Consider the following 14,384-nt stretch of genomic DNA (forward strand, 5'->3'; position numbering starts at 1 on the left):
CACACAAATTAGTAAACAGGCTGGACATGAGGGACCTGAGTGTGCGTTTCTTGTTCCTTCCCAGCCCAAAGATATAAGGCTAAAAAGCCCGTTTGCAGGTTGCACCTTGAGTGCAAGGTTTAATTCCTCTGAAGTGAGTATTTCTCAGGAGGAGAGAGGAGTTAAAAAGACAACCTGCAGGAAGGCCTGAGAAGAGACCCTGAAGGAGAGACTTGACAACAGAGGATCTGAGCATCCCCAGGGCAGATGGGTGGTCTCCCCCTCAATGGAAAAATGTCAGTCTCCCACTGACACCTGTCTATTTTTTCACAGGAAAGACAGAGAAGGGAAATACCCCAAAACCTCAGGGATCCGGGATGGACGAGACCCTTCTGCAGTTCTGCAAGCAAATGAAAACTATGTGTGAAGATCTCCAGAAAGGGCAGGAATCCACAAAGCAGGATATTCAGCTGCTCAGAGTAGACCTGAACAAGGAACTAGGTGAGCAGGGCCATTCCCAAGCACTTCCATCTCTCTGAACACCAAAGCTGCTCTACAGGCAAACCACTCTGAGAGCTCGTCCTGCACAGCTCCTCAAAGGGGCTGGAGAAGGACGGCCCTGACATGGGGCACAGCTTTTGTGCTGCCTGACCCTGAAACAGCTCCCTGCTGAAGTGTTCTCTGCAGGTGGTCATGGCCACAGTTGTCTCCCTCATCTCTGCAGAGAGTGTGTGCTGTGAGTTCTCTGATCCCCTGATCCTTGTTAAGGTTCCCCCCTTGCAGTCCTGTCAGCGTCTCTCTCCCTTTCCCCACTCCCCTTCTCCCACTCCCCACTCCTGGGGCCGTGTTGGGGCACATGTGATCCCAGCCTTGTCTTCCTGTTGAAGATCCCCAAGGAGACCCAGCTCCATGAGCACTGCAGGTGTCTCTGAGCACAGGGGCCTGTGGAGAACAGCTCTCCCTGAAGGAGCTGGTGCTGGGAAGGGAAGGAGTGAGCGGGGGCACAGACACCCCAGTGGGCCTGCTGAGCCCCAGATGGTGCTCCTGGGCCTGGCTCAGGCAGGACACAGTGTGTGTTGGGGCACAGCCTGTTGCACCCCGGGCAGGGAAAGGGGAGACAAGATGGGCCTCACCTGCCTGGGGGTCCTGTTCTTGCTGCAGGAGCAAAACTGTGTCAGTGAGCAGCCCAGAACAGTCCAGGGCAACCCCTTGACCTCCTGATGGCTCAGGCCATTGTGGCCTTAGAATGAAGCCTGTGGCCCCCTTTTCAAAGCTGAAGCCATATTTAATTGAGCTACAGAAAGCACGAATGAGGGGTTGAAAAGGGAGGAAAATGTGCTCCGAGTTTCTTGTTCCCTCCCTGCTAAAGGACAGAGGGCAAAGGGAAAACCATTTGCAGATTGTACCTCCATCACAAAATTGAATTCCTGTGAGCTGAGGATTTCTGAGGGGGAGTGAGGAAGGAAATATACACCCAGAGGAGGGCCCTGAGAAGAGACCCTCTTGCAGGGAGCTTAATTCAGAGCCTTTGGGCATCCTTGTGTCAGAGAGCTGGTCTGCCTCTCAAGGAGGAAGCATCAGTGTTATGGTTCCAAAGCCAGGGCGTGGAGCTTTGTGATGAATATTCACCTCATCCCCTCATCCTGGAGGGCGGGTCTTTGAGAACCTGTTTGTTATGGTTTGTTTTAATTTTTTTTTCTTCCCCTCCATGGTCTAGAGGGCAGGGGAGCCTCCCAATGTTTTGTCTTTGCTTGGGGCAACCACATGGCAGCTGGCTTTTGGGGCTTTTCTGTCCTGGGTTGGGGGGACTAGGAAACAGTTTCTGCCTTTTTGGCTTAAACCATTTTCCCTTGTTTCTTTGGAGTTTCTGCTATTTCCTTTTTAAATTGTTATTTTTGTACTTTTATCTCTTCATTATATGGAAAAGACATATTATATTAAGTCCCTTAATTATTGGAGAAGAGTAGGGAGAGGTTGAAACAAAAGGGGAGTGACTTGTTGAGAATCTCAGTCCCCCAGTAACTGTGCAAAGCCATCACAGTCAGTGACCCAAGATCATTGTTCTGCCTTCACAGACAGGAAAATGAAGAAAATGGCGAAGGCCCAGGAATCCAAGATGGACAAGAAACTCCAGCAGCTCTTCCAGAGAATTCTGGAACATGAATTACATGGGAGGCAGGGGTCCAAACAGCACATCCTTCAGCTCCTCAGAGCAGAAACGGAGATGGAACACGGTGAGCAGGGCCATTCCCAAGCACTTCCATCTCTCTCAACACCAAAGCTGCACTACAGGCAAACCACCCTGTGAGTTCATCCTGCACAGCTCCTCAAAGGGGATGGAGAAGGATGGCCCTGACATGGGGAGAGGCCCAGAGAAGCTGCCTTCAGTCCTGGGAATCACCACCACAATCCATCCCGTGACTAAAGGCCACTTGTCTGGGCCTCTGCACACAGGGAACAAACAGCTTTTGTGATCCGTGACACTGAAACAGCTCCATGCTGAAGTGTTCCCTGCAGGGGGTCAAGGCCCCTCTTCTCTCCCTTGTCTTTGAGGGCAGTGAGGACAGCTCTGACCCGATGGGTGCTAAAGGTGTCCACTCCCAGTCCTCCCACGCACTCACCTTCCTCGTGACAGAGGGTTGTCTCCCATGACCCACGGATGCTGTCTGCAGACGTGGAGGGGGATGATCCCTACCCCCCATCCTGCCCCCCAGGCCTTTGCCAAGGCCTCAGGAAGGCTCACAGGGCCTGGGCTCTTTCCCCAGCCCTGCTGCAGTCAACCCATCCAAGCAATTCAAGGAACCTGGTCAGGAATAAGGGCAGGCACCAGTCCAGGCTCAGGGCTGATCCTCTGGCAAGCAGCTGTGCAGAGAAGGCCCTGGGGGTTCTGGTGGACAGAGAGCTGGCCAAGGGTCAGCAATGGCCAAGAAGGCCCAAGGCTGCCTGGGCTGCCTTCGGAAGAGCTTTGCCAGCAGGCCAAGGGAGGAGCAGCCCTGGTGAGGCACATCTGGAGTGCTGTGTCCAGTGCTGGGTTCCTCAGTACAAGGGAAACATGGAGCTCCTGCAGCGGGTCCAGCTGAGGCTGCAGAGATGATCAGGGGCTGGAGAGGCTGAGGGAGCTGGGCCTGTTTAGTCTGGAGAAGAGAAGTCTGAGAGGGGACGTCATCAGTGGACACAAGTGTTTGAAGGGACAGGAGGATGGAGCCAGGCTCTTCTGGGTGGTGCTGAGTAATAGGATGGGAGGCAATGGGCAGAAAGGGAAACAAAGCAATTTCCACCTGAACACGAGGAAGAACTTCATTACTGTGAGGGTGACTCAGCACTGGGACCAGTTCCTAGAGAGATTGTGGAGATATCCTTGGAGATATTCAAAATCCCTGGAGGAGGTTCTGGCCACCCAGCTCCAGGTGTCCCATCTGAGTTGGACCAAATGATCTCTGGAGGTCCCTTGCAACCTCTCCTTGTCTGTGTTTCTGTGATTCTGTACAGGGCACGAGACATCTGAAAACACAAGTTTCAGAACCTACAAAGTCAGATGTAGCTGGATCTCTACCCAGTTCCTGTGTGTGTTTAATTTTCACTTCCTCTTGGCTCTTTAATCTTTTGCAGGTGTGCTGATAGAAAGTGCATCAGAAGATGAGGGCACTGATGTAGATGCATAGACAACTCCTGAGCAGGTGAAGCATCGATCAACAAAATCAGTCTGGCTCTCATTACATTTCTCTTGAGCTTGGCCCCCCACCCCCTGCACTCCCTGGGCTCGCTGTGTTGGGAAGTGCTCGTGCTGCCAGAAGACTGAGACAATTTTTAGGGCTTTTCTCCCTCCTGTGAGCTGGTTCCTCCTGTGCCAGGGCAGATCCATCCACTGCCCAGTTTCAAACAAGTGAAAGCAACAGCAGCCAAAGTGCAACCCAGAGCAGAGCTGAATTACCCAGCAAGCTCTACACAAAGTCTCAGGGCAGAGTCCTGGGAATCCTGGATTTTAAGTTTTAACATTTTGTGTGTGTGAGGAATCTGGGATGTACAGCAGTGGGGAACCATTTCACCCGGAGAATGTTCAGTTGCAATCCTGATTTTTCTGTGACATGTTTACTACAGTCGCATTACCTGTCTTCTTTCCTGCTTCTGTTTTTAGTTAATGTGTATCAGCACAAGTGTAGAATTAGCATGTTCCTCCTGAGGCCGGGGCAACACCTGTCTTCCTGTGCCCTGCGCAGGCAGAGGAGTTCCCTTAGAGTAAGAGAACTGTGGAAAGTATTGCAGAAACATGGTTGATAGAAAGAGGACATGAGAGAGATGCTATAGCTCTGGTCCCACGGTAAGAGAAAAGTATTAAAAGGTCACTGTGTTTGAGAAACTGTGTACGTGACAGAAGAATAGAATATAGTGGATGGGAAAGCAGAGCAAATAGCAAACAAGTAACCATAAGAAGGTTAAAGAAACAGCATTTGCGCAAATATAACTTAGGTAATTAGAAGCCAATGATGAGCTTAGCTCTTGTAATATGTATGAAGCTAATTAGTAACCTTTATAAGCACAGAGCCTGCAGCAATAAAGTTGGATAAGTTATTGATCAATTTTGTGGTCTAAAAGTGTTTTTATCCCGTCGTCTACAACAGAGAACCACCACTCTGCCCCGCTAGTTGGGCACCATCTGTCACAGTCGCAGGGGAAATAAGACGCGACAGCCGGGGGTTCGTGCAGAGTAGTAGCTCAAAGCTATTGCAGCTTTATTAGGGTGTGCCACCCCTATTTATAGGGTGGCAGGAGAAGGTTCCAGAAACCAAGGAGGAGCATAGGACAGGCAGGAACATAGACCAATGAGAAGGGAAAGGAGGGAATAAGGGAGAAATAGGAGCCAATGAGGAAAACATCTGCAATGCAGCAGATTGCAGCCAATCAGAAAATAGGTAATAAACATGAGGGAAAAACTGTGAAAACATTTGACATAAACTGGGGTACAATTCATTCATAACTTTTGTTAACAATTCTGTTCAGTCCTAGTCTGTAAGACAGTCTCAATCTTCATAACTGGACACTGAATGCCCAGAATCCACGTCCTCCTCTGTCACCTCTTCAGCTCTGGTCTCTCGCAGCTGCCTTCTCCACCTCGCAAACTTCTCCCTTTCCTCCTCCATGCTCCTCGCATCACCCCCTTTCTTGTTTTCTTTGATGATATTAGCTGAAACACTCCTTAATAACAAATTTTGAATGCAGATAATTATGCAAGGAATAAATGTCAAAATTGAAATAAAAGTAAATAAAGAAACAACAGCTATGGTTATCATCTTGTTCATCCAATTGGGTATGCAGCAGCAGCGGGGGGGCCAAGGTCACCCCCTCTGCATTCTGTCTGGCCGTCCCGGTCCAGCTTCTAAGGGATCAATAAAGTAAGGAAGGGGTCAATAAAACTTCTACCTTAGACTTCTGGAGGGTGGACTTTGGCCTGTTCAGGACACTGAAATGGTTGAGACAGTCTCCTACAAAACAGTCCTTAATAACAAAGAGGTCCAGGAAGGCTGGACATACTCTAAGAAGGAAATCTTGAAGGCACAGGAGCAGCCTGTCCATGTGTGCTGCAAGATGAGCTGGCAGGGAAGACAACTGGCTTGGCTGAGCAGGGAATTTTTCTGGGACTGGGGGGGAAAAAAAGGGTTTATGACCTTTGGAAGAAGGGGCAGGCAGCTCAGGAAAAGTACAAGGATGTTGTTAGGCCATGTAGAGAGAAAATTAGAAAGGTAAAAGGTCAGCTAGAACTCAATCTGGCTACTTCTGTAAAGGGTAATAAAAAGGGTTTATATAATACATCATCAACAAAAGGAGGGGACAGGAAAATCTCCATCCTTTATTGGACACCGGGGGGAACATTGTCACCAAGGATGAGGAAAAGGCCAAGGCATTTAATGCCTTCTTTGCCTCAGTCTTTAACAGAAAGGCCTGTTATCCTCAGGACAACCAGCCCCCTGAGCTGGTAGACAAGGACAGGGAGCAGAATGGACCCTCTGTAATCCAGGAGGAAGCAGCTGGTGATCTGCTGAGCCACTGAGACACTCCCAAGTCTATGGGACCAGAAGGGATTCATCCAAGGGTGCTGAGGGAGCTGGAGGGAGAGCTCAGCAGAAACCCTCCATCATTTACCATCAGTCCTGGCTCACTAGGGAGGACCCGATGAGTGGAGGTGCTCATGTGATGCCCATCCACAAGAAGGGCCGGAAGGAGGATTGAAACAGGAGCCAGGCCTGGAAGAGTTAACTGAGACATCTTGGCCTGCTAAGAAACCCAATACCTGTTTTGCTGGAAGAACATTTTCGGGGCACTGGTTAATCTCATGTTCTGTTCTGGTCACTGGACCAAAGGCCTTATTCTAGAAAGAATAGGAGTAGTACACACACAGAGTAATAAATTAGGTAACCCAGACGTTTGAATAAGATCTAGAAGGCCCAGAGCCAGGATTTTGCAAGCTTGAAGAATTCAGGTCACCTGATTGAAGAGGTCAAATTGAGGAAGACGTCCATGGCGACCACCAGAGGGATGAAGGCTTGAGGAGAAGACCCCACAGTAGAAGACTGGGCATGTCTGGAAAGACTCTGCCCAGAGACCAGCCTACTTATTAATATGTATAATAAATGAGGTAACCCTGTATCCAAAGTGTATAAAATGGCTTAGTTTTGCACTTTCAAGTTGAGCAACTTTATCCAGCGCGAGCTGGCTTGCTCCCAACGTTGAATAAACAAATACCTTGCTGCTTAAAGATAAAAGAATGTCTCTGAGCAGTCTTTCGGGCCAATTTTTCGGATTCACTGGTCACGTGCAAACAGGTGAGTGGTCAGTGCCCATCCCTGGCCATGCCCAGCAAGGGATCCCCACAGTCTGTCCCGTTTGCTTCATCCCTCCATTGCCAAGAACTTTTTAGGACAAGGGAACTCTGTGCTCTGGGTTTGGAGGGAGGTCCAAGTGCCACTTTCTGGAGTGGGAAGCACAAATGATGGGGTCTTGTGTTCTCTGGGGGGCCAGACTCTGGTGAGACTGGTGTGTGTGCACATGAGACTGGTGTGGGTGTGGGTGGGTGTAACCACCAGTGAACATCAAACCGGAGCACCCACTGCCTAGATGAGACCTGGGAACCATCTCCTGGAGGGATCCACCTGGGCTGGGTGTCCCTGTAGCTCTACATCTCCCCCTGAGGTGGCAGAGCACACAAACTGCCCATCCCTGTGTCCCTTTCTGCACTGGCTGTGCTTTGGTTTGGCCCAGAAACCTGCCGAGGTCCCTTCCAGGATGAGTCCCAGTGCACTGCCCTGCACCGTGGGCCTTCCCCTCCTGATCCAGCATCTGTGGGGCAGCAGAGCTGGGTCAGTGCAGGGACAGGGCTGGCTCTGACAGGGGCCATGAAGCCACTGCCAGGAGGTGACAGCAAGGACAGTTTGCAAAGAACAAATTTAGATAGGGTGCCTTTGTTGGGATCAAGGGGGCCATTGTGACACCAGAGAAAGTCAGGGAATCAATGAGCTGTTGTGACACTTCAGGGTCTCCTGGAACCAAAGGAACCCTGGGACAGTTTGGAACCTCATGGACTCAAGGGCCTATTGAGACCCTGCGAAGCTGATGGAAGCAGAGGAATTCCGGGAGAGTGTGGAACTTCCTGGAATCAAAGGGCCATTGTGACACTGCAGGGCCTCATGGATCTGAAGGAAAGCTGGGAGACTGCAGAATCTCCTGGAATCAAGTGGCCAGTGTGACACGGGGGACCTCATGGCAGCAAAGAAACCCTGGGACATTTTGGAACTTCATGGAATCAATGGGCCATTGGGACACTGGGGAACCTGATGGAATTGTGTGGCCATTGTGCCATTGCAGGGCCTCCTGGAATAAAATGAAACCTGGGACACTGGGAAACCACATGGGAGCAAGGGGTGCCTGTGACCCTGCAGGACCTGATGGAACCAAGGGAAGCCTGGGACCCTGAGGAAACTCGTGGAACCAAGTGGTCTTTGTGACCCTGCAGAATTGCACGGAATCAACAACCCATTGTGACACTGCAGGGCTTCATGGAACCAAAGGAGTCCTTGGACACTGTGGAACCTCATAGAAACAAAGGGCCATTGTCACACTGAAGAACCTCATGGAATCAAGGGGCCATCGTGACACTGCTGGGCCTTGTGGATCCAAAGGAATCTTGGGATGCTGTGGAACCTCCCAGAATCAAGGGGCCATTTTGACACCGTGGAACCTCATGGAATCAACAGTCCATTGTGACTCTGCAGGGCCCAGGGAAGCAAAGGAATCCTGGGATACTGTGGAATCTGACAGAATCAAGGGACCATTGTGACCCTGCGGAGTCTCACGGAGATGAAGAAGCCCTGGGAGACTGGAACCTGATGGAATCAAGGGACCGTTGTGGCAGTGCAGGTCCCCATGGAAGCAAGGGGAAATGGGGACACTGTGAAAACTCATGGCATCAAGGGGCCATTGGGACATGCAGGGTTTCCTAGAACCAAAGGAAGCCTGGGACGTTTGGGATCGTCCTGGAATCGAGGGGTCATCGGGACACTGTGGAACCTCCTGAAAGCAGAGGAACCCTGAGACTGTGCAGAACCTGAGGGCAGAAAGGAGCCATCGGGACACTGCAAAACCTCGTGGAATTGAGGGGCCACGGCTTCACATCTGGGTCTCATGGAACCAAAGGAAACCTGGGACTCTGGGGAAACTCATGGAAGCAGGGAGACCCTGGGACACTGTGGAGCCTCACGGAATCAAGGGGCCATCGGGACACTGCAGGACCTTGTGGGGCCAAAGGAACTCTGGGCTGCTGCAGAACCTCACGGAGGTGGGAAGCTGCTGTGTGGGGCCCCCCCAACGAGTGACTGAGGCTGCTGCAGGAGAAGGTGAGTGAAGCCAATTTGCAGAAGTGGAAGCCGTGGGCAACGGCACTGATCCCCCTTGCCAGGGTCAGTTACCATGGCAACCATCGTACGCTCCCATCGTGTGCTGGGTTAAAAGGAAACCGGAGGGAGAAATGAACCCACCCCAGGGATTACAAGTCAGACTTACAATTTCCTGAGAAGATGACAAGAAATACAATGATACAGAGAAAACTGGTTCTAACCCACAAAAACAGCTGTATAAGCCAGCAGCCTGGGACAAGAAGAGAACAGTGCTGAGCACCACGTGGCCCCCAGGGTGCAAAGGGAAAGGAAAGGAAAAGCTGTTGGTGCAGATGATGGTGGCAGTTGTGTTGAGGTACTGATGGCGGTGCTGTGGAGAGTTCCAATCCCAGTCCTGTTGGAGTTCTGCTCCTCCTCTCGATGCCACAAGTGGTAGCAGAAGTGCCCAAAGCCCAAGAGTAAATGTGCTCAGGTTCAGGTGGGGATGTGCAGTACCTCCCCCAGGGCAGGGAGTTTCCCAGTGGGTGATTTAACTCTGTGAGTCACGGGGTATTTTTGGAGTGTGTGATGGTCTGGGTGTTGCAGCTGCCTGTTCTACCAGTCCAAGGCGGCCCATTGACAGAGATGACCCCTCAGGCTGGGGGTGAAGGTGCTAATGCCTCCCCGAGGGGAGTTCTGACAGCAGAGTCCTGGGTGTGAAGGCAAAGGAACACTCCTTGCACAGTTCTTTTATGGCCAGCTTGTGGGCTGAGGTGGCAGGTGGGCCCTGGGCAGCTGCTGCAAAGGATCCATTCTTAAGAGTCCCTCAGAAATGCCCCAGAGGGTGTAAAATACACAGTTTTGGTGGCAGCCACCCAGTGATAAACTGGTCCAGGCCCCTGCAAGTAGGAGAGATTGTGTGGGTTGGTTACCATGGCAACCATCATACACTCCCATTGAGATGATCAGTTACCATGGCAACCATCCTACATTGCCATTGCTCCAGTCATTTCTAGATCCCTTTCCCCACCCACAACGTTCCAGTTCCATCTCCATCTGAAGAACCATTCTGACGTCTTGAGGGACGGGGAAAGGGAACTCCAGGGGTTTCTTCAGGGGTTTCAGACCCCGAGCCTGGAAGGGAGAGGTGCCCTCCCCTCCCCCCAGCACCCACGTGGCCCCATGGCTGGTACAGAGACAGCACACCGGTGTGGAGAGGAGGCAAGAGGGAGTTTATTGTTGGGGGTTGTTACATTTTTAGGGTTAGGGAGAATCACAGGTTAACCCATTAGAAGTCTCAAGGGGCTTACAGGAACACCCAATCACAGGAAGGGGTGAACAAGGTTGTCGTGGTTTGAACCTTGTTTTTCCCCAGAGGCTGAGAAAAGTGGTAGACCCCAAGGGGTGGAAACCCCTGGAAGTTTTGAAGTTCTGTCCAATGGGCGCTCCTGCAGAAATGTAAACATATCACAACCAGACCGGAAGAGATGAGTTGTAGTTTTGGTTGTTGTTGGAGTGGTGGCCATGTTGTGAGCCACGAGGTAGGGGGGCTCTGAGCCCCTTGGGGCCCTCTGGGCCCTCACAGCCCCTGGCTGGGGGCCTGCAGGGACCTGGAACAGCATAAAGCTGGGCTAGGTGCCTGTAGCTATGCTGGGAGATGTTTTCTCCATGGGCGCAGAGCAGCAGCCGACACTGGCCGGAGAAACGGTGGCAGAGAGCCAGGACTGATAAGGACCTGAACTGAAGGAGCAGCAGAAACAACATGCAGCACTGCAGAGAAGACTCCTGGAAAGGGAGAGGGAGAAAGAGAGCGAGCAGCAGAGAGACAGAGTTTGGGGTAAGACTGTACCAGATCCCCCAAAACTCCCTTGAGACCCCTCTTGGAGAAGAGGGACATGGACTCCGATTTTGGAGAGAGTTTTAGACATGCAGCATCGGAGAGAGAGGAGCTAAGAAGCTGAAAAGAGCGTCCCGGAGCTGGACCGGGACGGCCAGATGGAATGCGGGGGGAGTTGACCTTGGCTCCCCCCCCCCCTCGCACTGCTGCCATGGTGGCAGCCTGAGAGACAGGGCACAGAGGCCCTGCAAGAAGGAGCTGAGTCTCCTGGAGATACCAGACCGTCACGAAGACCCCCCTGTGTCTTTGTGATATGACGTGGTGATACGACCTTGTCTGGGGTTACGAAGCCCACGGAAGACCCCTCGGTTGAAGGCGATGGGGCCGAGAGAGAGGTTTGGATACCTCCCTCGTGGATGCTGGCAGAGAGCCAGCCACAGCTGCTGCATGTGGAGAAGACAGACAGACTGCTGCCTCAGAAGATGCTGCTGCTTAAGGACTGGAAGGGATCTGTCCTTCTTTCCCTCCTGGACTTTTATTTGGAGGGGAGAAGAGATCTGGTCCATTGTAAATACATATGTCATGGTAGAGATAGTTTGTGATCATGTGTATAATGTGATATGGTATTTATTTGTACAGTCATTGTAATATATTCCCTTTCCCCCACTTTGAGTCTGGTGTGTTTTGTCTGGAAAAACCCATCTCACATTAGGTTGAGATGTGGGAGGGGGGATGGAGCGAGGGGGATTGGATTTTGGAGCTATCTCAAACCATGACAAAGGTCCAATGGGAAACACCTCAGGACACCTTCCCAGGACATTCCTGCATGGGAGATAACAGTTGCTGTGGGGGGTGTTGGGAAGAAGAAACACGTGTTTGCAAAGAGACCACAAAGAGCCAGTTTAAGACACGTTTAAACAACAGTTTTCCCATCTAATGCAGCTTTAGTGCCACAGTCAGTAACCATGGCAACCATCCTACTTCCCACTGCTATGGCCAGTTACCATGGCAACCATCACACATTCTCACTGCTACGTTTGGTTACCATGGTAACTATGATACTTCCCACTGCTACGGTCTGCTACCATGGCAACTATCATACATTCCTGTTGCTACGATCGGTTACCATGACAACCATCAGACATTCCCACTGCAACCATTGGTTACCATGGCAACCATCATACATTCCCACTGCTACGGTCAGTTACCATGGCAACCAGCATCCATTCCCATTGTGATGGTCACTCACCATGGCAACCATCATACAGTCACGTTGCTATGGTCACATTCCATGACAACCAGCATCCATTCCCGTTTCTACAGTCAGTTACCATGGGAACCCTCACACATTCCCATTGTCATGGTCGGTTATCGTGGCAACCATCACACATTCTCATCGCTATGGTCGGTTACCATGGCAACCACCATACAGTCCCATTTGTTACGGCCAGTTACCATGGCAACCATCATGCCTCCCACTGCTACGGACAATTACCATGGCAACCATTGTATATTCCCATTGCTACAGTCAGTTACCAGGGCAACAATCACACATTCCCATTGCTACGGTCAGTTACCATGGCAACCATCACATTTTCCATTGCTACTTTCAGTTACCATAGCAACCTTTATATATCACACTACTATGGTCAGTTACCATGGCAACCATCATACATTCCCATTGCCATGGTTAGTTACCATGGCAACCATCGTATAGTCCCATTACTACAGTCAGTTACCATGGCAACTATCATACATTCCCATTGTTACGCTCAGTTACCATGGCAAACATCATATTTCCAACTGGTTCAGTCGGTTACCATGGCAACCACCATACAGTCACATGGCTACGGTCAGTTACCATGGCAACCATCATACGTCCCACTGCTACAGTCAGATACCATGGCAACCATCACACACTTGTGTTGCTACGGTCGGTTACCATGGCAAACAGCAAACATTCTGGTTGCTAGGGTCAGTTACCATGGCAACCAGCAGACATTCGCATTTCCCTTTTGGTGCCATTTCCCCCCCGTTCCTCCCCAGGCTCATCGGAGGCGGGTCGAGGACCATCTCCACCTGCAGAAGGACCAGATGGCCGCTCTCCAGGAGGTGCAAAGATTGCAAAAATCCCTCCTGGATCAGCAGGACGAACGGATCCACCAGCTGGAGATGGAGCGACGCCGCCTCCACAATGACATCCAGGAGCCCAAAGTGGGCCCGGGGCAGAGGGGGGCATTTTATGAGGGGAACCCCCTGTAAACTTTCCCAAAATCCCTAAATCCCGTATTTTTCCCCGTTTTCCAGGACAACATCCCCGTGTTCTGCCGCGTGCGGCCCGTGCTGCCGGAGGAGTCGGAGTGGCAGCGGGGGCTGCAGCACCTGCACTTCTCCCCGCAGAACTGCACAACATCATTGTCAGCCAGCCCGATGAGGTGAGAAGGGCTGCACCCAAAAATGCCCTTTTTCCCCTCAGAAACCCCTTTTTTGCCTTCAAAAATGTCATTTTTTCCCTCAAAAATTACTTTTTTCCCTCTCAAAAATGACCCTTTTTCCCCTAAAAATTTTGGTTTTTCTCCCTCAAAAATGTTGGGTTTTCCCCTCAAAAATCCCTTTTTCCCCCTGCAAAAACATTTGAAGGGGTTTGGGGGAGTTTTGGGGGGATATGGGATGGAATTTAGGTTGGAGTTGGGGGGGATTTGAGGGGGTTTGGGGGTCACTGGGGGAGTTTTGGGGGATCCTCGGGGGCATTTGAAGGGGTTTGGGGGGTCCCAGAGGGAATTTGGGGGGTGACAGAGTGTGTGCTGTGAGTTCTCTGATCCCCTGATCCTTGTTAAGGTTCCCCCCTTGCAGTCCTGTCAGCGTCTCTCTCCCTTTCCCCACTCCCCTTCTCCCACTCCCCACTCCTGGGGCCGTGTTGGGGCACATGTGATCCCAGCCTTGTCTTCCTGTTGAAGATCCACAAGGAGACCCAGCTCCATGAGCACTGCAGGTGTCTCTGAGCACAGGGGCCTGTGGAGAACAGCTCTCCCTGAAGGAGCTGGTGCTGGGAAGGGAAGGAGTGAGCGGGGGCACAGACACCCCAGTGGGCCTGCTGAGCCCCAGATGGTGCTCCTGGGCCTGGCTCAGGCAGGACACAGTGTGTGTTGGGGCACAGCCTGTTGCACCCCGGGCAGGGAAAGGGGAGACAAGATGGGCCTCACCTGCCTGGGGGTCCTGTTCTTGCTGCAGGAGCAAAACTGTGGCAGTGAGCAGCCCAGAACAGTCCAGGCCTTTGGGCTGTTCTCGGCTCCCATTCCCATCTAATGCACTGTTCCCGTGGCCAGGTTGTCCAGGAGGAGGAAGAGCAGCCTCAAACCATTGCCTCCCGTGCGATGTTCTCAGCGACTCCAGGACAAACAAAACCTGGAGCTCAGCAGAGCCGAGGCCAAAGGAAACTCTCCCCCTCAGCGTGTGACACGATCCCAGGCCGCAGCCTCTGTCAGGAGCTCCAAGGTGGTCTCTGAGCCACCTCCTGCCCTGCAGGCAGTGGGGAAGGACCCCTGGGTGGCAGCTGATCAGACTGGCACTGCGGTGCCCCTCCAGAGGAGCACAGCCAGGCCGGCAGAGCTGCTCCCCACGAGCTCAGGGGATGGCTCTCCCGAGGAACGTGGCATTCCCAAATCCCTGCCGGTGCCCACAGCCCCTGAGCTAGTGGTTCCCTC

At 51.9% G+C, this 14,384-nt stretch overlaps 2 protein-coding genes across 3 annotated transcripts in view; one reads left to right on the top strand and one right to left on the bottom strand.

Annotated features, from left to right (window-relative positions):
* LOC135406043 (uncharacterized) overlaps positions 1-4,913 on the top strand; it is a 31,568-nt gene extending 26,655 nt beyond the window's left edge. The window contains exons 8-10 of the mRNA XM_064640573.1: positions 313-480; positions 2,055-2,213; positions 3,589-4,913. Coding sequence (XP_064496643.1) covers positions 313-480; positions 2,055-2,213; positions 3,589-3,641 — 380 coding nt within the window. The 3' untranslated portion in view covers positions 3,642-4,913. The remainder of the gene's footprint in view (positions 1-312; positions 481-2,054; positions 2,214-3,588) is intronic.
* Positions 1-14,384, bottom strand: part of LOC135406068 (uncharacterized) — a 361,545-nt gene that overhangs the window by 81,609 nt on the left and 265,552 nt on the right. The window lies entirely within an intron of this gene.

The sequence above is a fragment of the Pseudopipra pipra genome, chromosome W (assembly GCF_036250125.1).
Source record: "Pseudopipra pipra isolate bDixPip1 chromosome W, bDixPip1.hap1, whole genome shotgun sequence".
In the NCBI taxonomy this organism is placed as follows: domain Eukaryota; kingdom Metazoa; phylum Chordata; class Aves; order Passeriformes; family Pipridae; genus Pseudopipra; species Pseudopipra pipra.